Source organism: Phyllostomus hastatus, unplaced genomic scaffold, assembly GCF_019186645.2.
Source record: "Phyllostomus hastatus isolate PE091 unplaced genomic scaffold, TTU_PhHast_1.1 phas_scaffold_39, whole genome shotgun sequence".
Classification (NCBI taxonomy): domain Eukaryota; kingdom Metazoa; phylum Chordata; class Mammalia; order Chiroptera; family Phyllostomidae; genus Phyllostomus; species Phyllostomus hastatus.
Window position 1 is genome coordinate 16,320,821 of NW_025334028.1, and position 26,674 is coordinate 16,347,494.

At 33.8% G+C, this 26,674-nt stretch overlaps 1 protein-coding gene across 1 annotated transcript in view; it reads left to right on the forward strand.

Annotated features, from left to right (window-relative positions):
- Positions 1-26,674, forward strand: part of GRID2 (glutamate ionotropic receptor delta type subunit 2) — a 1,404,853-nt gene that overhangs the window by 266,908 nt on the left and 1,111,271 nt on the right. The window contains exon 2 of the mRNA XM_045820339.1: positions 8,265-8,420. Within this exon, the coding sequence (XP_045676295.1) occupies positions 8,265-8,420 (156 nt within the window). The remainder of the gene's footprint in view (positions 1-8,264; positions 8,421-26,674) is intronic.

Here is a 26,674-nt window from a genome sequence, read left to right on the forward strand (position 1 = left end):
TTAATCTAAGCCTTATTTCTGTCAAAGGATTTCATAAAAAATAAATGATGTAATGCCAGTGAACAACTTAGTGCAGTGCTTATTACCAATAAATGTTCATTACTTTTACTGTTGTTATTTGAATTATTGTAAACTTGAGAGAAGCACAACAGAGTGCATTTGCCTCTGATTCAGTATATTTGCTAATTGTCATGAATTTGGCATACTTCCAGCATTTCCTTTCCATCAATTAAAGTTATCATATTGGTTTACTTCCTTAATCAGAGTGCTTGTGAACAGTTAGATAAGGTGAACTGAGGGAAATATACCCCTTGATGGAAGGAAAAAAGAGCTCTAAAAACCCTAGTTTCTGGCTATGAAGATATTAGAGTACACCATATTAGAAAAAAATTCTCTTGAATGAGAAGGGATTGCTGACAAATTTCTAATACAATTAATTCATGGAGGATATCTCAATGTAATTAATATCATCTGGAGAGATGATATATATATTTTATATATATGCTTATACATACATATGGGTAAACACACATACATACACACACACACAATACCTTCATTGTGGTAATATCCTACTGAAATAGCAGCTAGCTTTTATGCTGAAGTAAAACTGCCAAATGGAATACTTACTTCACTTGGTTATAATTTTTCTAATTATCCTGTTGTCTGTTAGTATTGGACATACTCAACCTATTTCTTTTTCGGTGAACTGAGAGCAATAAAAGTGGAAGGTGAAATAAAGGAGAAATCTGATTTTTACTGTATTTATAATGTCTTTGATTATTTCTCTTCCTTTTGAAATGTGTGCACAATTTTCACTGCTATTGGAGTTTCCTCCAATAGCAGTGAAAATTGGAGTAGTTGGAGATACTTTTTTCGTATCTACTATGAGTTAGATATGAAAAAAGTTATAGATCTTTTGATTTGGATATCTAAGCATGGTGCGACTAATATGTATTCATGATGCACCATTCGAATTAAATACAGTAGCCTGCTTGTGAAGAGTAGCCTCTAAAATGGCGAGGATATATGATGATTCTGAATAGGTCTGCAGAACTGTCAATCCTACCGTGACCTATAAATTGTCCCATAACAGTGGTGGTTCTTTTTTTTTTCTGTATTTTAACAACCTAAGCTAAATTGTTGAACTCCCCAAGGCCAAAGGGAATAAACTTTAAGTAAAAAAGTCTAACTTTCAGGTTTTTATTGTGATTCATCTTTTAAAAATACTTCATGGCTTCTGCTAAATGAATTTAATATGCTAATCTCCAGAGCCAGTGCTAATTATTAAATATGCAGTCAGCCCCCATACCCGCAGTTTCTAGATCCATGGATTCAACCAAATGCAGATTAAAATATTTTTAAAAATGTGGTGTTGCTGACATGTGCTGTGTAGTTAGACCTCCAATAATTGCATCTGTACTGAACATTTACAGACACTTTGTTTTCTTGTCAGTGTTCCTTAAGCAATACTGTGTAACAACTAATTGCAACTATTTACCTTGTCCTGAGTATGATATGTAATCTAGAGCTTATTTAAAGTATATGGGGAGATGCAGAAGGTCTGTCCAGAGGGTATCCAGCCATGTAATATGAAAAACAGAGACATTTGTTGAAAAAGATAAGAATATATTAGCCCTGGCTGGTGTGGCTCAGTGGATTGAGTGCTGGCCTGAGAACCAAAGGGCCACTGGTTCAATTCCCAGTCAGGCACATGCCTGGGTTGTGGGCCAGGTCCCCAATTGGGGGTGCGAGAGGCAACCACACATTGATGTTTATCTCCCTCTCTTTCTACCTCCCTTCCCCTCTCTAAAGATAAATAGATAAAAAATCTTTCAAAAAATAAGATATAGGAAATATTGTACGTAGGACAATGAAGCCTCAGTCCCTTTCAAAGTAGGCCCCTTGGGACCTCACACAGTTCTCCCAATCACCATCAGCTGTTCCACTGTATTTTCCTGAATCTCATCGATGGGTTTAAGCCTCTATGCTTTAAAAGTTTTATGATTTTAGTTTTGGGAAAAGCCAGAAGTTTCAGAGTGCCAAATCTGGGCTGTAGTGGGGCTGAGTCGTCTGGGTGATTTGTTGTTTCACCAAAAAACTCTGCATGAGATGTGATACATGAGTGGGTACATTGTCATGATGAAGCTGCCGATCACCAGTGGCCCATAGCTGTGGCCTTCTGAATCATTTGAATAGTTTCCCTTGAGGAATGTTCAAGCTTAACACAGAATTTGATGCAGATTGGTTGCTTTGTTCACTCAGTCATTTTGAAGGTGAAGGCTGCACTGTACACATGCTCACTGAACGGTGTCTACCACCTCCACTGACCACTACCCAAGTTGTCATTGTTCATGCCATGCGCATTGCAGTCCATTCTCCTAGGATGCCAGGTTACATCAATGTTGGGCAAACTGTTCTAGTTATAGTAACAATGGATAGACTTTTTCTGGACAGAATTAGTCTGTAGGTTTTAGGCAAAGACTATGTATGCCATTTTGTATAGAGGCTTTAGCATCTATGGATATTGATAATACATGATGGGTTCTAAAGGAAGCCCTGCATGGATACCGAGGGTAACTCTATATTTGAGTGTGATTGTGTACATGTATATGTACATAATACATGGGTGCCATAATGTATTATGTATCTAATATATATATATACATACACACACATATATATGATATAATGTTACATATATTTTCTCCATAAAGTAAATACTTGGGAAAAAGCTTAGTCTGGAAAAAATAGCACCAAACTTGAATCCAGAAAACCTAAATTTTTACTCCACCCCTTTTAACTTTTGGCTATGTAATTTTAGTCAAATCACTTAAAAATCTGTTCTTATATTTTCTGAAATATGAGATTATGTGTACATTATTTAAAATTTCTTTCAGCTATGAGATTGTAAAGTTGAAAATTGCCTGTTCCCATTATCGTTTTAATAAGATTATAATTATCATTATCATGTTAATTCTGCTATGGATAGATTTAACTAACATATAATAGATTTTAATTTCCTATCAACAAACCATTTGTTAAAAATAAAGAGGCTTGGCTTTACTGATTATCTCCATGTTAGGGGCAGTTGGTTTGATGAATGGGTAGATGGGTGTAGGCATTCATATGCATGGAATGGGAGAGAGGAAGAGAGAAGATGATAAAGGCACAAAGACAAGCCCAGAGAGTAAACCGTGCTGCTTCAGAAAAAGTACAGATTCACTGTAGATAGCACCTTTGAAAAGTTTATTTTTTAAGGACTTTTTACGTATATATGGCAAAACTAAATGAGTAAAGTTTGAACTCTGTGACTAAAAAACGATGAACTGTCTTTGATTTTATTTGCAACTCTGAATATTGACCACACTTTTAGGGGGGCATGTTTCATATATGTCATTTGAATTGATAATATTTTAATTCTAAATTGATCATGCCAGAGTAATGTAGATGTGATGATACTTGCTTGTTTTTAATATTTAGAATCACTCATTTTAAATGTTCTTTGATTTCTTACTTATATAAATGAGTGATATAGATCTTTCTACCAACCCCGTATGTAGAAAAATTTTTTCAAGACATACATGAAAATCTTTCTCAATATTTTTAGAGGAAATTCTGTGTTCAATGAAGACATTTTCTTTCCTTCCCTATCTTACCAGCTAAACAGGGTTTCCTTTTCTTGTATGTGTAAGACAAATAGAATTTAAACTTTCAAACTAAAAATATAAATGTATGATTAATATTTTGCTGAATAATTTGGGTCTTCTGGAGTCATGATAATGCCTGTGATGATAAATTCACAGGCAAGTACGTTTGTAAGTCTGCTTTCATTTTAATGTAGATATAGTGCCAAATTACATTTTAGTCATGTGTTTGAATTTATTCTATTTTATAAAATTATGCCTAACTGTATACAAGGAAAGTTTAATCAGTTACTATTTCTTGAGTAGCTAATACATTCAGGATCCTTTATAGGCACTTGAAGCACAAAAACAGTTCCCATGGTTCAGGGAATTATATTTTGTTCGGAGGCATGGAGCACATCCATGGTAAGGAGACATCACGAGAAAAGACCCGGAGATGGAAAAGCTTAGAATGGCTTTGGAAGTTACTGAGTTGGTTGGGTTAGTAATTTCTTTGAAAAGTTTTATTTTGCAAATACATTTTCAAATTTGAATTTGGGTTAAATATTTTCATGGTATAAAACATTGATGCATGAACATGAACCTTCACAACAATAAAACAATTAAGACATCACCACATTTTAATATTACTATAAATTATATTTCCTTTCTAAAATATACAAGTACACATGATGTAGTTAGTATTTAAAGACGTGTATGCACATCTACCTGTACATGGAACTCTCTTTCTGTAAAGATAAGTAAAACCTTTCTCTTTCCCTCCCATTAAATAAACATCATCATCCCTTAATAATGAAATGACTATTTACAAATTGGTATAATAGGAGTACTTAGGAGATGATCTGGTTTTCGTCTTGTTGTTTAGTTCTTCCCTCCAGTTTGACCAATGAGAAATGTGAATAGTGTATAGACATAACTTACTGGGTTGTTTTCAGAGTACTTGTGTTTAATACAAACTGCTGCTTATACGCTTTTGGTACAGAGCCAAATTTAAGATGAGATTTTTATAGCTGAAGAAAGAAGTAAACAAATAACTGAATTAGAAAGGTTAGCTAGGATTGCCTACTCTTTGGTTATGCTATGTGAAGTAAGATGGACTTTATTCTGCACATGGCCTTGCTGTTTGCAGAAAGATCAAGTGCTTCTATTGTGCATTTCCTTTCATTGTATCTTAAATCAGCACAGAATTGACTCATTTGCTATCATTTCTGCAAGCTCCAGCCATTTATTAAGCCAGGTTTAAGGCAATTTTAAGTGTTCTGTCAGGTAATAGTAAAATGTTTCCATTAAAAATGTATTACCATTATTTACTAGAAGTCAATAATAACATCAACCCTCCATTTAACAAGGATGATTAGAAAGTCTTTTAAAAGACACATTTAGAAGCTATGACAACTGAAAGATCTCTGTATAAACATAGATAACATCTTGTGAATGGACATTTAGATTATTTGGTTTAGAGTGAACTCATTTTACACTTATATCACACTTTCTACAAACTGCTAAAGAAATTTGTATATCTGAATATGATAATATTATATTTCAATGCAATGATTAATCTACATCTGATAAGAATGATCACAAATTAAGTCTTCATGAAGGTGGCTTAAAATTAGTAAGATAAATCTAATGTTTTTTGCCTAAGTATTTTACCAAAATCTTAATTTCTAAAGTAGATTTTGATGTGGTTCATTTATAAGATAGGTAAAAATTTAATGTCTGTTATGTACATTTGATTGTATCAAAATGTTAATATTCTGGTTAATACCTACATAATATAATTGGGAAGTACATACTTTATTTCAGTTTTAAAAATTCTTCATCCTTTTCTCATGCTCTTAGTCTTGGGCAGGTATTCAAATTAGATAAGAAACAAAAAGTAAGGGGTGAAAGAGGCAGGTCAAAGGAGTCGGCACAATCCAGCAAACTTAGAAGAGTAATGATAGGAGAAAGTCAAGTTCACAGGGACATTCTGCCTCCTGTAGAAAAAATTAGTCCTCGCCCTCTCGAGATGAGGCCACTTTACCATAAAGAGGTCAAAAGAAGGCTGCCACACTAGTCGGAAATGAATATCATTTTCACTCTTGCTTTATCAGGTGTTAAAGGTCTTAACTCTAATGATAGTATATGTTTGATATTCTGATCTGTCTGTTACTAGAAGGCTTGGAACTTCAGTCACAGTTGTTTGTATACAGTCAACACAGGTGGTAGATGCATGTTTGCTTTATCTGTGTATGCATATATAGTTTGTGTAGATCTCTTCCTGCATGAGTGTACTTATATGTGTAAAGACATTTTATATAAAATGACAATCTTATTTTATATGTACAAACTACTATGAGCATTATTGTCAAGAAATGTAGATAACGTGTATATGGACATGTATGTAGTTATGTGTATATATAGCCACTCCCTTGTTATGTAATTGACCCTGAGGTATGTGTCCTTTTTTGCCAGGAGGGAATTCATTGGGTTTATTCGAAAAGGCAAAAGGGACTTATCTAAGAAAAAGAAGATAAAAAAACATGTATAGTAAAATGACAACAAACTCACAATTATTAACAACCACACCTAAAGCAAAACCAAAAGAAACTAAGCAAACAACTAGAACAGGAACAGAACCTCAGAAATGAAGATCAAAGGGAGGGTTAGCAACAGGTGGGTAGGAGGAGGAGAGGGGGGAAAAGGTACAGAGAATAAGTAGCATAGATGGTAGGTATAGACATGAGGAGGGCAAGAATAGTATGAGAAATGTAGAAGCTAAAGAACTTATGACACATGGACATGAACTAAAGGGGGGAAGGTGGGTGGGAGAGGGTATGCAGGGAGAAGAGGAATGAAGGGGGGAATGGGACAACTGTAATGGCATAATTAATAAAATATATTTAAAAATAATAAAATATATGTGACTTTCCAAAAAGTGCATTGAGATAAATATTTATAATTATAAAGTGAACAGTGTGAAAATGTGTGCCTGCTTAGTAGTCAGAATGAATACAAGTAAAGCATTTATGGCCAAAGAAGAAAGAATTTCCCAGATTTGTAACAGGATCCTCATAAAAATCTTTTATTACTTATCTGTATACCATCTGGAAAGCAGTAGTATCCCTTCGTGATTTAGAGCAAGGATATTGAAATCAAGGAAGCAAGGGCTCTGTCCCTTACAGTGGGACTTTCTATATACTGCTTGCACTGAATCTTAAATTTTTTAATTGAGTGTATTGAGATGACATGGTTAACAAAACCACACTGGTTTCAAGTGTACAACTCAACAAAACATCAGCTGTACCCTGCATTGTTCACCCATTGTACAATATTTTATGACTGTATGTATATGTAGTTGTATACATGTACATTTCACATCATAATTTTCAGGACTAAATAAGATACTGTAATATGGAAAAATTAATAGGAAATGATAAACACTGTTTGGACCACAATGTTGAAAAACAAGAAGACATTAGCATTTACAGAGTTTTTTTAGTTACCATAATTTACTTAACATTTTGCACAGATAATCTGCTTTAATATCTTTAATAACCCATAAAGATTGACACTATTATTAGACAGATATTGAATGTGGGGCTTAGACTTTGAATCCCTTGCTCTAGGTCTCATCTGAATAAGTGGCAGAATCTGAATTTGAAATCAGTGCACTCTTAGTACTGGTGAGTTTAACCAATGCAATGCTGACAAACACAAGGAAAGTTAGTCACAACTCTCCTCCTCCTCCTCATCATTATTATAAAAGAATGAAAAATGCCATGAATATCAACTAGGATTTAATGTTAGTTTATCAAGAAATATTTCTCAGTTACCTTTGTTGACAGATTTGTATGTCTTTAAATTTTTTACAGATGTTATTGACTTTACCCCTAATAAAACTGAAACTCTTGCCTTTAAAAAAAAGGAAGGAGTCCTGACGCAGCATGGCTCATTTGGTTGAGTGTCATGTGAGAAAGTGAAATCTTTCCAGTTTGATTCCCTGTCAGGGCAGATGCCTGGGTTGTGGGCTGGTCCCTGGTTGGGGCAGGTTCGAGAAGCCACTGATCCATGTTTCTCTCATGCATAGAAGTTTCTCTCCCTCCTTTCTCCCCCTTCTAAAAGTAAATAAATACAATCTTAAAAAATAAATTTAAAAAGGGAAGGAAAGAAGGAAATAAAAAGAAATATGGAAAATAAGTTATGATTATAACAGAAGTTTTATTCCAATATGCTTGATGAACAAGCTTTCAGAAAGATTCCTAATTTTATCTCCTGCTATTCATAAAAAAATTTCTAAGCTACAAATTTCTAAAGATTTCATGATAGAAGTGTTTAATGTATTAGCCACTTTGTCCTTTTCAAAGCTTTTTGTACTTATTAAGTTGTCTTCCCAATGTTCTCCCTGCAATAACACTTTGATGTAGTATTCATCACATCCATTTAGAAGAAGTCACCACATCCCTGCTTAGCTCCCACACTGCTTCCAGAACAGCGTGTGTCCATAATGAATAAAGCAAATGCTTTCAGTGAAAGTCTATGTTTTTCAAGTATATTAATTGTTATGGGATATTTCCAGTGGGTGCGACAGAGTATTTATGTTATTGTTTAATGGCCACACTCACTTCTTTCTAGGAGCAATTTTTGATGAATCTGCCAAAAAGGATGATGAGGTGTTTCGCACAGCAGTTGGCGACCTCAACCAGAATGAGGAGATCTTACAGACTGAGAAAATCACGTTTTCAGTGACATTTGTTGATGGCAACAACCCATTTCAAGCAGTTCAAGAAGGTAAGGTTCATCAGCAGTCCACTTTTTAGAATGTTTTTGTTTCCATTTGAATGGCATTAAAATTAGATGTGTATAAAGCCGTTGATCACAGATAATATTTTTGCATCTTTGCTGCATTGCTCCTCTTCCAAAGTGTTAATCCTATATTCTACTTCTGAAAGGGCAAAGTGTGAAAAGTTTTTGGTTTAACTGAAATGTAATATTAAAGAAACATAAATATTTGCAATAAAAATGTTACTACCTTTTATGATTTTAATGTAAATGAAACATTCCATAAAATAGGATTTTTCTATTAGAATTTTTACTCCTTTGAAAACATGCCACCTTGAATGTTATCACTTGTGATGACATTTCAGGTATATTCATTACAGACGTATTGCTGGAAGGGAAATTTTTAGATACTTCATGCAAAACAAAGACCTTGTGCTGGGATCCTGGCATAGGCCTCGGTTCCTTTTTTATTGTCTACAATATACCAAATATTAAAGTACTTTCCTCCATTCTCTCTGTATGCTTGATTGAATTAAAATTTTTCATAGTTATAGTCATACAAGTGCAAATTGTTTTATTACGCTGAAATAATCATTTGTGTGGATGAAAGTTTTGATTGAACGATATTAGACTAATAGAATTCTAGTATTAATGGTATTATGCTAATAAAATATTTGGCCTTCGGATCTGCAAAGCATTTGTTGTTCATGAAACTATTTGTTCCTAATCTATTTTATATTTTATTATGATATACTAAAATAAAATTAATTTAATCAAGTGAAGCATTTGCTTCATTAAAAACTTAAAGAATTATTTGGCAGAAGAAAAGACAGACAAGATACATTGTGTGGTGAAATTTAGCAAGAAACTTGTTAAACACAAATATTGAACAGGTAAGGAAAATAAATGGGATTTTTCTTCCTTCAAACATGTTCTTTTCACCAGTGTTGTATCTGCATGTATACAAGTAAACTTTATTGGAATATGTCTTCATCAGTAGTAGCATTGGTTACTGTTGAAACTTACTAATGCTCACTCCCTCAGTAACAGAATGAATGGAATGATTAGTGGTCTAATGGATTTTCCTTCTCATTAATTGGATTGAGTGAAAAAGTATTATTTTAATGAACAGAAGAGATTTAACTACTGTTTTTTCACATAAGTTGTTTATAATAATATGGAATTTAAATTTTCAATTAGTAAAAATCAATTTAAAAAGATAGGTTAATGTAAACATCCAGTTATTTACATTTTAAAATCAGAAGTATTCTGGGAACTGGGGGCTTTAAATAAGGAATATGTTGATAGATTTTCCCATAGAATCATTTAAAAACTATCTAAATTAATATTAGAATTCATGAAGCAATCTGCAAAATAATAAAGCTGAATTTAAGGAAAATAATGTAAAAAATTATATACTAGGAAGAATATATTATTTATTTCAAAGATATCTCTATGGCATTTCTCTCTCAATTCTTAATTTTAAAGACCAGGATGAGAGAAGTAGAAAATGAGGACCTATTTATTTTTTTGTGACAGTCTTCTGATTAACAATTTATTATTTTTTTAATAAATTAACTGCAAAGACATGCTAAAATGTCCATGCCTTTTAAAAACTCAACTTGGACTACAAGTGTGTAGAAATGAAGATATGAAGACAACACAATGGATAGAAAGTAATTACAAAGTCTGAATAAATGTGTACCTCACAACTTTTTTAGAGACTATAATTTGAAAAGCGAAGACAATTCTTAAAAATAGCACTGTCCGTTTACATATTGCATTGTGTCACCATTGTACCGCCAGCTAAATTTTGTGAACAGATAGCTCCCTCCAAAGAACTATTGTGAAAGGAAAGAATTTGTGGAATTGAAGGAAAATTGAGAGAGAAAATAAGTTTTAATTTTCTGAAATAGAGACCATTAGATATTTGTCAAGAAAGAAGAACAAGCTTGCAGTTTGCTTGATGGTTTCTGATACTAACTGGATGCTCTGGACCAGTTATTTTGATGCTCTATTCTAAGTAACAAAGCTCTGGAGCTAGTTTGTTTCCACATTCCATATCCAGAAAGATCTCTGCTAATTTTAGAAGTAAAAATAATTTTCTCTAGAGTTCTTTCTGCAAGTAATTTGTTTGAACAAGTAAGGGGAAATATTCACGTGAAAGAGAAGATGAAAGAATTAAGAAATATTTCCTAAATGTTTTGAGGAAGTAATTTAGAAAGAAAACACAATTGTGTGATCAAAGATTGCCAGTTTTCTGTGATCATATCATTGCTGTAATACCACTAAAATCTATAGTACAGAGGTTTTAACAGTTTGTTTATTTTTCACATTCTAAAGAAGGACAAAATATCACTGATTGCACATTATTAGTCTATATAAATTTGTAATAACTTCATGGTTTTCAGTCCTCTCTCTTCCTCTCTTTTTGTTTTTTGTTTATTTGAGTTTGAAAGTCTGATACTGAATACATAGCATCAACAAGCATATAGATATTTGGTGATAATAACAAATGATAAAAGGATTGACCATCAGATAGAGAAATAAGATCTAAAAACCTAAAATTCTCCATTTACTTTATTTTTAGCACTTCCTTCCACCAGACACATTAGCATCATTTTTCTAGTAATTTAAATTTTTACCTTGTTTATCTACTACCAACTCTTAATAGAGGGATTTATAGATAAATAAACAACTTATTTAACCCACTGTGATACACTGTGACAAAGAGTAATGGAACTAATAAAAAGCTCTTTTATAGCTGTGGTTATAGTAAATTTGTGCATAGTAATAATGGAATTAAATAATTCATAAATAATTATTTTTAAGGTGAATCTTTAGAAGATGATAATTTGGTTATAATTCAGGGTCAGTGTTCCTTTCTTTGGAGACCAGTGAATATATTTGATCAGTGTCCTGTAACATTAATCTCCATTGTTTTAGAACTGAATGGTAGAAAAGAATTCCTTTTCACACAAAAGTTATCTTGAAATAAGCCACCAGTTTTCATAATTATTTTCCTATATTTTGATTAGATTTTTAAAAGCCATTGTACATTTTTTTGTCTGTTGAGTTGTGGGATGGGCAAATAATTTTTATATTTTAGCTCAGGACTTTTTTTTTGTAAGCTACTTTCTAGCTGAGATGAAGCTTCTCCTTTAAGGTGATATGTAAAAAAAAAAAAAACATGGCATATTTTTGAAAACCTAGAGAATATGGAAGTGGAAAATTACATATTCCTAGTTGAATGTTTTTGATATATACATGAAGTAATTGAGACCAGAGCCATTAAGTAAATTTTCTACACAGTGCAAGTGTGGATCAGAGAAAGAACTAAACTGAGACTTTCATACTGCTTTTCCAATATTTTCCTTGCTGTATCTGCTAGCCATATATGTGGGGAGAGCTCACAGTGTATTCTAAGACTGCATTAAATAATGTGGGGAATGAAAAATATATCATATTTATGTTTTGATACTATTTATGTTAATAGCTTTTTGATCTCATGGAGTAGTAGAAAAATTCTCATCTGGTTGATCAATACAATTTGCATTGTATAAATCACTCTTGTTCTTTCATCTTGGTTTTCCTCATATATAAATAAGAAGTCAGAACATAAATGATGTATTTTTAAGGTCAGTTTTATTTCTGTGGTTGAGACGTTTCACAACTCCTTAGAACACATTTCCAGATTTAGAACTTTACACAATTATAGAAATACTCACCATATAAGTTTCTCTTTAGAGAAGGACTCATATTGCTGAAATTGCCTCCTAATGTTTTTGTGTGAATGACTTCAAAATAAATTAAAAGTATTTATAATACCTGTCCTTGTCTTTGCTACCTCATTCAGGTGTTCACTGCAATTTTCCTATGTCCCCCAAAAAGAAAAAACAAAAACAAAAATGGACAAACCTGTATTGCTATCACCATAATCCAGCAAGGCTCTTTATGCTAATTCCATTGACCTGGACCAAAGCAGCTTTTGCTGAATTTCTCTCCTCACTCCTCTCTTGTGATGTCTATGTACTAGATGTAACATAGATGCACAAATTTGTGGTGTGAGAGACACTGCTTCCTCAACTGAAAACAATAGGAATTACATGTATTGTCAGCTCTTAGCTGGGACTCACAGCTCTATGGGCAATGAAAGGTGGGAATTTACAAGAAAAAATGTCAGGGTTGGTGAGGAGAGTGCAGAAGCAGGAATCCGTGCGTAATTGTTTCATGCATCATGTGTATCTGCAAAGATGTAAAACACTGTATGTTGTTATTGTACAGCAAGATTCATTTAAAACAATTTGAAATGTTTGCTGTTATTAAAAACAACTAACAATGAAATACATAGTGAGAACAGTGTAAGGGCAAAATTATATTGTAGAATCACAAACAATTCCATTTGAAAGAAATGGGAGTAACTATCATAATTATTATTCTTTCTCTTATATCACCAACCGTTATAAACAAGGTAGTTACAAAAGTTGTTCTCAGTATAAAAAGCAGTTCCAAGTTTTAGCCTGGTCCACCGTTGATGTACTCCTTTGCATACTGCAACGTGAATGTTGATGGCTCCCCCAAAGTTTGTAAAAATATATACCTCGCTTTTAATGCAGTGACATTCTCAGTTGTATTTGCCTATTATGTCTTCCAAAATAAAATTGCTTTAAGTATTACAACAGACTTTTATTTTATGATTTTTAAAAATCAGTCTCATTTCTCTATAATTATGTGTAAAAGACACGAATATTCATATCATGTGTGTAAAGGGGATAACAGGAGAGTGATTTAACCAAAAAGATTATGAGGAATTCTAACTAGAAAAAAACACTTCTCCAAAACACATCACCATTCTTTGTGAATATTTCTGGTGATATTGGCTACATCTGAGAAACCTGGTTCAAAGAGGATATAAATGTAAAAGAATGATTTATGCAGTCACAGTATCTGATGGCTTATTCCAGAGCTTAGTCTCATAATTTATATCGCTCTCTGCTTTAATAAAATATTTTTACTGTGATAATCTGCTAATTCCAAAATGCTTAAACTGGCTTCTGCAACTTTCCTAGCACAGGATTTCAGTACAGATGCCTCATCAGCCTGTGTTTTTCTGGACCAATGTTGGTAGCTCCAACTCCAATCTATTTTCTGAATTATTTGCTGAACTTGAGAGTTGGTGGCTTTGGGGGCCAATTAAACAAACCTGAATATCCTCTAGATATAATTCTGCTCATTCATTCATTTGTTCACTTAGTTATTTTTCATTTCCCCTTCCCTTCTCACATCAAGGCTAGCGTTATGCTATGAATCCCAGTCTTGAATCCTAATGGTGTGTGCAGCTCATACTGAACCCTGTGTGAGAAGGGGTGGAAGGAATGAGTGAGACAGCTGACCAGTGTCTCCAACAACTTGCACATCAGGAGGGAGACTGGATGTCTATTCAGTGGCTGTCTGGACCACTTCCTTTCCTCCAGGACTCTGGAACATTTACCTTGGTCAATTCCCCAGCAATCCTCTGCCAAGTCCTAAATCACTTTTTCTCCCTGCCTGCCACATTCTAAGGATGAGCATATAATGTCTGGAATCAGAATATGTTTATTGCATGATCATAAAATTCATCATCAATGTAATATTAAAGTATGAAGAATTCTGTATCTGTTATGGATGGTAATTTCATGCATTCTTTTAAACATCTTATACTACCTCTTTCCATTGAAGAATTCCCCATCAAGAAGAATTAAAGTAGGATATATTCGGAATCAAATTTTGGGAGTACTCAATCAAATCAATTATCCTATTACTTATTAAATGCCTAGTACTTATTAATTAAATGCCTGTTCCAACATTGGGCCAGCTACAATAGGAGATAACAAAAGAAATCGAGGACAGTGTCTGTATGCAGAATCTTAAAAATGTACTGGAGAGAGCTGAGAAGTTTTAAAACATAAAAAGACATTAATTATGCTGTTGCCTTCTACCTATAAATTAGGGTTTTAATTATATTAAGAAGAAAAAGAAAGAAGATACAGCTTTTTAAAATATTTTCATAAAAGAGGGAATTTATTTCTTAAAATATTTTAATGTATTATTAGTGAAGATACAAATTATGTAGCTTATTTTTTACTGTAATTATTTTACTCTATATTCATAAGCCTTTTCCTTATCTCAGTCCATACCACACTGTTAAAGTAACAGGTCTCTAATATGATGAATGCATTGAAATTCAGATGTTTATAGACCTCTACATTGTAATTTTATAGCTTTTCTTCTTTGAGGTCTTTTACCTCACTATTTGCAATTGTGTATTGTTGTGTAAATTACCTCATAAAATATATATTTTAACTATACGTGCTGCTCTGGATGTTTTATTTAGAAGAATCCTCAACAGCTTTCCATAAAGTTGTGTTTGTTAGAAGTGAAGATTTATTCTTCTGTTGTTGCTTAAGTGTTCTTTATTTCTACCAAGTATTTTTCTTATAATAAAGCAAACCACTTTCTTACATTTTCTTCCTGCCTTTATAGATACAGTGCATCATTATAGCAGCATAATCCAGTTTTTAATTGGTCCTTTATAATACCAACTTGGTTAAAGTATCACCTCTATGTCTTAAAGTGACTGTGAATATATGGTTTATTAGGTTGAAAACCACACTTGCTTACACTCTGCATTTGCAATGAAAGTCCATTGTGTAGTAAAAAAAAATAGTTGAAGTTCATGGTGACAAACCAAAGATGACTTTACTATATTCAGAAATTTTAAACTATTATCAATATTATCGATATCCAGATCTCAAATGATCCAGTGTACTTGCTTAACTTGAAAACCAAAAATAGCCTGACTTTTTACTTTAACATTTATTTTTGCATGTCTTTGGCAAGTGCTGTTAAGCTTATGGGAATCACACTGCATGTAGTCTTTTAGTACTCACACAACATTTTGAATTTTCTTGTAATTTTCAAAAGAATTATTTGAAACACTCTCAAAAGAGCCATACACAGAACCAATGTGCAATAGGAAATTTCATATTCTGAGAACAGGGAGAATGAGTCAGCAGGTACTTTCGGAGTCCTGTAAGCATTCAGCCTTGAGCTACTCTGCACGGTGCTGTGCTTTCCACTGTCTGCCCTTTAGTCTCACCTGGTCACCTGGTTAGCCTGACCTCTGTTGCTGTGTGTTAGGTCCTGGCCTCTTTGTGATCTTCTGCCTTTTGTCCTCCCGTTGTAGGGCTCTTTTTAAACTCCTCATTCATCCCTTGTTTGATCATTGACTCTCCATATTGTGCAGTGTACACTCAGGATATCTTATTTGCTTCAGTATGTCTTAAATTTTTTGCCTTTTATTCTGCTTAGAATAAAACATGGAAATTAAATACATGGGCCATGAAACTGGAGGTATCTGCACTTATATGAGTTCTAATCTGTCTCAGTATCTGTAGAACCTTGAACATACCTAATGTGTCTGAGCCTTAGTTTCTTCATATATGAAGTGGGATAAAATACACACTTTATGGGATTAGGATGATTATGTGATTATAAAAAATGGTTAATTACATGGGGTTGTAATTATGACTTGTGGGTTTCTCTACTAATCTAAATACATCTTAATAATACTGGAGAGTATGACAACCTAGCACTATTGCCTGTGTCCATCAGTAAATGTCTATTCTTAGCTATTCTTACCTTCTCAAACATCCTCTATCACATGTCTTGGTAGTTCCCATGGATACCACTGAAAATGCTGTTTATTATTTGCCTAGCCAGTGTCATTTTATTACCCAGCTGAGCCTTTCCTTGTATCCTAAATATGAGCGTTGTAAAAAATATAAAAATTAAATGTTTCTGTTTTTTTTCTCTCTTCCTGGGCTAGTACTGCTAATCAGTACAGGAAGATGAGCATTATGTTTGTAGTATGATTTATTTGGCAAATAGTAGGGATGTGGCAACATGTGTACTTAGGGGTGGGAGGATTTAAAATAGCTTGTTACTGTTTCTGGGAAGTAGAGTAGGCCTGGGGAGATCAAATTAAAGCTTTCTGATGGTTCGTGTAGGCTTAATACAGTTAGTGAAGTAAATAAAGCACTGAGTCATAACTAAATGGAATTCAGTTGTAGAGAGGCATAATGTTTCAGAACAGCGATATATGTGAAGGGCAAATATATAAAAGAATTCAAGGAAAGCTTTATGCCTTGACAGATGCATCATCCCTGGTAGTTTCAGTTTATTTCTGACATGATTGTTTAAAAGGTTATCTTTCTATGTTCTGCACATTTTTATTCCAACTACACATGGTCAAATATTAACTCTAAAAACCTGAACATTGGTTTCTTTGAATTTCTAGTGCTATTTTTCTTCAATAACACATGCTATCATGTTATTTTCTAAGGATCATGCCTCATTTCAAGTCATATTTGCATGTTGTTCCTTTATTGACTAATGACATTAAGGTTGGTTAAGCTCATTCCTTTAGGCTTTATTTTTAAATTAGAAAGGACTTCAAACATAAAAGTTCTCAATATCTATTATATATGAGAAATGTATTAAAAATGGAAAATAAATGTTTTCTCAGAATGTAAATTTTTGGGAAAACTGTTATACAAATTGAAGTTAGAAACAGTCCTAGTACAGAGAATATTTTCAGATAGAGTAGCCAAATATTCAATAATATTTTTGTGCTTTACTTTTGAATTTACAGTTATGTGAAATCAAACAGAATACTTTGAGATGGTCTTGTGTACCTATTCATGTCATTAAAACTGGTCAAGATGTGGATGGCTCTGGTGATAGAAAGGAACTAGAGAATTACAAGATAAAGGCACATTCTTACTTGCCAAAGAATAAAAAACGGATACACCAGCCATGTTCTATCTGCTCACAAATCCTGTTTTTACCCTTATATTGTCAATAATCTTTATTGATTGAAATTAGTAAGTTCATCTTCTTATTCTGATTTAATTTCCTAAATGTTTTTCTCCAGTTTAAAGTTTTATCTCTATGTTAACTTGTTATATTTATAAACATTTATATATGCCCACCCATATGTATATATATATGTATGTCAAACTCTATATATTGTAAGCCATATGGATATATGTCATGTGTGTACACATGTGATATAATATGTATGTATGTAACATATGTATGTGTACACATATGTACACATATGTACATATGTGTAAACACACATATGTAACTGAATTCACCAGTTCATCAAGCACTATCTCTTTTATCATCCTTCCAATGTTGATTCTTGCTTTTCCAGGGACAATTTTAACCACCCCCCCATTACTATGTCTGTTAAAATGAAATAAGAAAGGTTTGTGGCCAAACCACCATCATTCACTATCTAAAATTTATATCTGGTCTCCAAGAGGGTACAGAATGGAAGTTTACACTTCCTTTCTTTGGAAATTGCTTAACACTTAAATATGGAAAGGGTAGAATAACTGGCAGAAAACTATGAATTACCAAGAACAATTGATTTTTATTTCAGAAATCAAAATTACAATTGTTCACTCAATTGTGATATTATTTTAACTCACCAGCTAGACACTATATAAGGAGTTTGTACAGGTGAATGAGACAAATTTAACTGAAGTACCCAAGAGCTTTATAATATAGTACAGCAATTTTTAGCTCGTGTGCAGCAAGAATTTTTAAAACATGTAATACCTGACTATTTAGTCAGGGACACTGACCTCTTTTCTCTTATACTGTCAAATTGAAAAATGACAACAACCAAGAGAATAATAGCTGTCGGTGTGAGTAAATAAAAATTATAGCTATTATTTTTTGTCAGATTAGCAAAAAATATAAAATATTTTTGGTGTGACACAGAATTTTAGTGATTAGTTTATATGTGCAGTGAGATTAAAAAGATTGAGAATTATTGATCTGGTAGAATTAAAAGAGCTAAACAAGCAAATAATTGTTTCTTATTGGAGAAAAGTGGTATAAAGGAAAGTAAATGATGCTGTGATAGAAAGTAATGGGGATGTGTGTGTATGATTTAAAACAGGATATTATTTTTGATAGGGTGATTTTACAAGATATAAGAAAATAATATTTAATCCAAGATTTGAGATTGCAACATTGCTAGTCATGTAAAGATAGAAAGAAATAGCATCCCAGCCTATTACATACGGGAATACTGTTGGGAGGAATGTGTTTGCAGTGTTTGAGGGATTATATTATTTTTAATGCTCAAATTTTTGTTCTTTTACTTTACACATACTTATTTCTATCATGAAAGTCATTACTTGCTGGGTAACAGTATTACTCATGGGTTTGTAACCCAAATGCTTCAGTTTTTGTCCCCCTCCCCCTTTGGTGGTGGACTATGTTCCAAAGGAAGACCAGTGGTTTGGCAAGTCTCACTTACCACTGGGGCATAGGGATTCCATTCTTGGATCCTTTTTGATTTGAAATTCTTTGTTACTCTGATTTTGAATATAGTCATAGAAACTTTGGGACTTTTCATGTAAGTGTACTCATTCTCAGGAAAAATAAATGAAACAAATCAAAGACAGAAAGAATGTTACTCAATTTTTGGTCTTTTAATAGAGAATATTGCACAGCTGTATATAAGTGTCTGAAACTAGGAAAGAAACATCATCCATCTGTGGTGTTGTGTTTGCTCCACACTCTGAGAAAAGAACCCCATTTGAAAAGCCCAGTGAAGAGAAGTAACATTTATAATTTACTATATCATATGAACTGTTAAAAGTGTTTTTCACCTGCTCTTTATAGTGCCTGATAAGGTATAAGGTAGCTACTATGCCTGTTAGCGTTTTACATATGAGGCAGCTTGTTCTCTGTCACTTTCTCCTTCAAAACTCCATTAGTTTAGTTCTTTTCTTTATCTTATGATCTATGACTAGTTCCCACCTCACTGTTGCTAGTGTTGGGTTTTTGTGCTTGCCTTTATTTTTCTGCTACACCCCACCCACATGTGTGTAATTCATACGTTTGAAAAAGAAACCCTTCTCAAATTATCCTACTTTGAGTGCACACATGTGGACTCAAATCCCATTGTTTCCAGTTGCAAACCATTGTTTTTTAATGGGATTTTAACTGATATAATTATTAACCACTATACTCTACTGCCTCTGTGGAAAATCTCATCTTAGTTTATTTTTAGTGATTTGACGACTTGTCCAATCTAATCATGAAATGTCCGAATGTATTATGCAGTTTTAATGCATGCATCATATTATAAAACTTAGAAAGAACACCTTGTACCAACCTTTAACTTCTGTGATTTACAAGCTGAAATCTTCAAGCCCATGGGTGTTTTAACAGTTCATCAAAGGCTCACTCGACATTAGAGATACTGAGTGACTGCTTGCCTTCAGAAATGCACTAGGTCTGACCAGAAATGGGACTGATCTCCAAACAACCAACCCACAACACAGCTGAATGACTGCTTTTTTAGGAAACATGATTATTTTTACTTAAAATGAAATAACAAATGGAATAACCTTTATGAAAACTAACGTTTCAGCTATATATTTAAAATGTCTCGTTAAAATTCCTCTACCTTAAGGAAGTTGAGGAATTATTTGGTCACCAACTCTTGACTATTTTATTCCCTTTCCTATGGGGAAAATTTTCCCTATGATTTCTATTACACCATTCTTTATATGAATGGTTTATTAGATTCTTCTTTAAGGGGCTAAGTGGAAAAAACCACATTTTATTGTTGTACATATTGCACAGCAAATATTTTCGTTATCTAGAAACTTGTGAAGAATAATACAAGTAACTTGTGAAGAAACTAACAAGTGACAAAAAAGAACTATTTTGCATTTTATCTTTTTTTTTATTTCTAAGACCTATGGTTTAATAGATACTCATGAACAGCAAATGTTCAAATAGCAGGCAGCAGAGCAGGAGAGGAAGTGGGAGGGACCCTAAGAGCCTGGTGGTCAATATTACAAGATTCCTGATTTCTTCAGTTATTCAATATTATTCAGCCACCAAGGATAAGATAGTGAGGTGGGATTAGTGAAGAATATAGAGGTAACTTAAGAACACTCTGCATCTTCAAGAGCTTTGAACTACTAACAAAGATTAAATTTGTGTGTATTGATAATATAATTGCTAGACAGTAGTTCCATGAAGGAGGAACAAAGTAAAAACTTCAATGGAAAAAATGAGATTTGCAGCTAGGGCGATGAGTTGAGGAAGAAGTTAAAGAAGATGTAAAGGGAAAATATAGTAATCCAGGCAGTCTGCTCTGAAAGGAGAACAGATCTAATCAAAGAAGTGCGCATGCTCAAAAGTACATCTGTGTGACTGAAAAATGTGACCTGGGGTTGGGGATGGACTGCCAACAAAACATCAGGCCACAGGACAGAAACAGTGACTTCCGTGTCAATGTCTTCACCCTGTCTCCAGCATCAAGGTGACCTCTTTCCCCAAATCCCAAAGCAATGGCAGAATAGTGGATAAAATCATAATTTAGCAAGTAATATGAAACACTAATAAAGATATCAACCTTCATACAGCACAGTCATAGAATTTCTTTTAAAATGCCACAAAACTTGAAAATTATTTGAGCTCAAAGAAGCTGCTTCAAAGGCACAATGCCTCCACTATGTTCCAAGCGCAAGTGGTATTTTAAAAATAATTAGTCCATATCTACAGCATGGTAATTGCTTTTCACATTAGAGAAAGAGATAAGTACCCAAGTTTTATAATATAAAAAAGTGTTATGCATGTGCATTAACTAATGCTCTCAGAGAATTTTTATGACATGCTTAGCATTGTGTGCTATAACTCAAAGTGTCGGGCACTTTGCTCTTATACGAGAACATGGATTGTTTTCTGAATTGGACCAAAGTAGGTAAAGATTAATATCATGTATTGTGGGTCTTTTATATGCATAGTCTGATTATTATCATTTTTCCCTTTAAGTGTGTTGGTTAATGTTTTAACTTAAAAGCATTTTTATTGGTCTCATTATCACAAGTGGCTAATGAGGCTTGTTTGTCTGAATAAAAAAAATACTCTGCAATCTGTGAAAATCAGCATCCATTGTTTGTTAATTATTGATTCAGTTATTCTTTCATCTAAATAGATGTTGAGTGCTTATATTTTGCAAAAACTGTAATAAGTCCTGAAAAGGATACCAAGATGCATCAATGTAGTTTTAGCTTCAAAAGATCTTATGTTTAGCAAGTAGACATAAATAGCATAAACATGACAAAAGGTACAATAAATTAAAAAGTCCTCAATAGCAGTAAAGTTGACGTGATACAGGATTTCGAGGTATATGGATGTTAGTTCTATAATTCTGCTTCCCCTCTTTTGCTCACAGCTAGACATGTTTGTCCTCTGCACCTTCAGTGTGACCCATATATTTGGTACCAAATATAACAGTCTATTTGAGGTAGTTTAGCATTATTTCAGGTTTATTTCCAAACTTGCTCTGTTGCTAACCTGTGGTCATTCACTAAATTAATTCAAAAAATATTTATTAGGTGTCTAATATGAACCAGGGATTATTCTAGGAAATCATGGTATAGCAGTAAAGACACAGATACACTGTTTTCTTGAAAGGTATTTTCTAGTTTATGGAACAACAGTATAGAATTCATATTGTATATATTCAATATACATACATACATATGGGGTTGGCCAAAAAGTTTGTTTTGTTTTTTCCATACAATGGCTCTAGTAGTGCTTAGTTGTCTTTGACTTCATTTGAAAAAATTTTGTTAGATTGTATTGTGAAAGCTGTCATATCAGTGTGCATTTAAAAAAACTTACCAAAATTGGTGAATTTTTGTGTAGTCATTTTAATATTGAAGATGAAGAAGATACGCAGCACTTTTCAGCATATTATGCTTTGTTATTTCAAGAAAGGTAAAATGCAACTGACACACAGAAAAAGATTTCTACAGTATATGGAGAAGGTACTGTGACTGATAGCACTGGTCAAAAGTGGTTTACAAAGTTTCATGGTACAATTGACATTTTGGCCAAGTAATTCTTTGCTTTGGGGCTGTCTTATGCATTGGAAGATGTTTAGCAGCACCCCTGGCCTCTACCCACTAGAAGCCAATAGCAGGAGATAGCTGACATGCTCAAAATATCTAAGTCAATAAAGTTATTGGTGAAAATGAAAATGTGTCTTTTATTTTATGGAAAAAACTAAACAGACTTTTTGGCCAACCCAATACAATTTCAGGTTGAAGAATTGATATGAAAAATTAAAAATGAAGCACCACAAAAGGGTGTCATTTTAAATAGAATAGTCAGAAAAAGAGTTTTCTGAGAAGGTGACTTTGAGCAGAGACCTGAGAGATGAAAGAAAGCAAATGATGAGGATATTTGCGGAAGGCAGAGTATGCAACACAATTTGGTGATAGTGTTAGTAACTCAAATTCTTCTGTGTTCTCAGCACCACATCTGTGCCTTTTGTGTGTAATGTAAATGATCTGATCAGTACCTGCAATCACTTACATCTTCAGGCCTTGCCTTATTTTTGAAAATTTGTTTTGTCACTTGAAGTTCTTTATTTGAATTTCCGTTTTAGGATTGAGGCCTGGCTACCCATTACCACAGGTTACAGATGCAGCTTGTGGTGGTCGCCTGTCACCTTGATGAGTTCAATTGTTTGTTTTACAAGTTTTTCGTGTATCCCTTAGTACTTCCTACAGTCAGGATCATGCTATGCAAGTAATGTGTTTTAATCCTTTCTTTGTAATCTGGATGTCTTTTATTTCTTTTATTTTTTTTTCCTGGTTGCACAAGTTAGAACCTCTAGTACAATGTTGAGCAGAACTTTGAAATGAGAAAATATTTCCTGTTTCTGTTCTTAGATGAAAAACATTTAGTCATCCAAATTTGAGTAGGATAACATTAACTGTGTATTTTCCATAAAGACTCTTTATTGTGGTGTTAAATTTCTGGCTCATCTTCTGATCTGGTGTGTGACCGAATTTGTGCTGCAACCTCAGGTGTGCAAAGATGTTGACTTCCTTGATTTTTTAATACTAAAATTGATATTTTCTGCAATGCCCCTGAGTATGATTTTTTACTACATAAAACTCTGAATCACAGCAGCCCCCTCTGGCATGGAAGCCGTTGGTTTTTGTTTCCTTCCCTGCCTCCTAGGACTTTCCTTCCAATGGAACCAAGGAGTGGAGTTGGAGATGAGGCTAACATACCATGGACTCAGCCTTATATAATGGTTAGTAGTTTTTTTCACTGAATAAGCGATTTTCTTTTCTTTTCTTTTTAGAAAGAGAGAGAGAGAGAGAGAGAGAAACATCAATGTGCAGTTGCTGGGGGCTGTGACCTGCAACCCAGGCATGTGCCCTGACTGGGAATCGAACCTGTGACACTTTGGTTCACAGCCCGTGCTCAATCCACTGAGCTACACCAGCCAGGGAAAATAAGTGATTTTTCAATGTGTTATATGTTTTTGGTCAATTTTAAGAATAAAATATTTTGTTTTAGTTTTATATTGTCAATTATTTTCAGATTTATCATTTTTTTTGGTGGGGGGAGATTTGCTGAGCTCCATGCTTTGTCAGTTGTGAAGTTCCACATCCTTCTCCTCTCTCTCTCTCTCTTAAATAGGAAGGATAGAGAACTTTGTACTATAACATTATGACTTTATGGAGGAAACGTCATTTTATCTAAATGTGAGTTGTAGGTACTATATGATATTTACTTATCAGGGTAATTCAGAGGAAGAGAAGAGTATCAGAAAAGTTGACTATGGGCAGTTAATAGCCAGAGCTTTAGTTTGTCTGGAACCAGATAAGATTGGCATGGTAGACTGACATGAGCTAATAATAGGTTTTGAATATCAACCTAAGGTTTCTGAATTTCACATCTTAGGGAGCATGAAAGAATGGAAGGACTGAAATGGTAGAAGGACATATTATGTATTTATGCACTTGAACAGTGGGGGTTGGATAGGGGCAGAGGGTTCTTTTGCTGTGGAGCATCCGCATATAACCACAAACTATAGCCAGCCCTCTAGGCCTGTGCATATGTGCATTCCCAACCATCCAGTTGCATGTTGAACAATGTGGGTTTGATCTTCAGAGGCCAATTGAAAAAATCCTCTTACAAGTGGAACCACTCAGTTGAAACTCGTGTTATTCATGTCAAAGGTCAATATATATTCTTTAGGACAAGAGAAAATAGCTTCCCACAATAAAGGTGATAGATTACAGGTCAAGAAAGTGAAATCAAAGAAACAGGCCAGATCTGTTGAAATAGTCCAGGAGGAAGAGATAAGGTCTCATAATAGATAGCTGTAGAGGGAAGGGGAAAAAGTGAGCTTCTTATGAAGCTGTGCTGCAGGAAGGCTTAGAATCTTATTATAGTTCTGGAGCAGGTGAAAAAGGAAATAAAAATAAAAGATTCCTAGCTTCTGAGCTTTAGAACTTGACAGATATATAATTAACAAAAATAAGGAGCATAGAAGAAAAGGCATATATAGGGTAAATGATTATAAATGGTAGCTAATATTTCTTGAATTTTCACTGTGGTCAGACATAGTAACATGGATTCCACGTAAATTATTTGGTTATCCTTCACACAGGCCTTTTTATATATTAGAAAATTAAGGAGGTGAGGTTAGTTGAGTCAACAAAAAATAGGTAATAAGTATCAGAGTTGAAATTTTAACCCCTGTCTGAATGTAGGTGTCAGGCTACAACTAGGAAAGTGGAAGTGGAGCTCTATAAAAGAAGGTTGGGGAGTAGTTTAAGATCTCATAGCCTGGAGGTGAAAGTCAAAGCTAATATTGGATGTTATTGCCAATATATGGGAGGAGAGAAACCATTGATACATCTTGCAAACACTTATGTTGTGAGAGGGGAAACAAAGAATGAACAGGTTTGAAATTGTAAAAACAACCTGGCTGGGTAGCTCAGTTGGTTAGAATGTTGTCTGGTTATGCCAAGGTTGAGGGTTCGATCTTGGCTGGGGTACATGCAAGAATCAACCAATGAATGCATAAATAAGTGAAACAAAAAATCTGTCTCTCTCTCCCCCCCTGCCCTTCCCTCCTTCTCTCTCTTCAGTAAAACAAGAAAGAGGAACCAGTGGAGATCATCACTTTCAGGAGAAAACTTTAAATTTTCAAATGGTTATCTTAAATTTCACTGAATGTTGTTTAGATGCAGATAAAAAGTCCATGGATTCTAGAGATAAAAAAGCCCACCGATTACATTATGGAGAGTTTTCTTACAATGTTAGTGGTCTTAATGGAAGACTAATACAGCAGTAAACAGTGAGGGAGATGGGAAGGGCTAATACAATAAGCGGAGTGTTTCTTCAGAGTTTGATGATGAAGTTATATGCACAAGAAAAGCTAGAGTTTAGTGAAATTTTGACTTCATGTAGATATTTTTGAATTGAGTACAAAAAATCCAGAGTGGGCAGAGAGATTTATGACAGCAGTTTGATTTAGAAAGGTGTTAACCTGGAAGATTTGGCAAATAACAAACTATAGAGCTACTTGGACAATCATGCTTGTTCATACAGAGAAGGAAAATTGAAATCATGGGAAGCAATTATAATCATCTCAATAACACTTAAGATGAAGGGACATTGGGGAAGTTCAGTGAAGAGTGGGAAAAGGGGCTGGGCTGAGTCAATTAGGGATGATTGAAAGTATTTCTGAGTCATAGTGAGAACCAACCTGAGATTTCATAGCACAAATCTGTAAGAGGTTATATAAGACTACTTTCATGGTATTCTCCAGCAATATTAGGAATCTGTCAATATAAACAAGGTTATAATTTTTGGTATAAGTATTGTTTTATCTATTTTCATGGTTAGGTATTATTTTCAGAATTTCCTTAAATCACAGGAACTCATGTGAGTAAATGAGCCGCTAGAAAGGGAAAATAATTTCTCTTAGAATGGACACTCTCTTCACACACATCCTTGTTGTTTCTGTTGTCAACCTATGAATATTTGAGGAGATCTGATAATGTTACTAAACAAAAAAGAGTGGTAAGAATGGATAGAAAATAAGTGGTTTTAAAATGTTACCATAATTCTGTTGTTTCCTTAGGAATTTTTCAGAGTTTTATTCACAATGAACACTAGTATCTTTAACAAGAAAAGATTTCCTAAGGACGTTAAAGAAGTTTCATTCATCTTATGGTATTTTATAGCGTATATTTTTTAGCATTTGGTTCTAGGACAATCATCCTCAACATTGAAAGTCATAAGATGAAAAGTGCATCAGACTTGGGGTCTAAGGCATTCATTTTGTTCCCAGAGCTGGC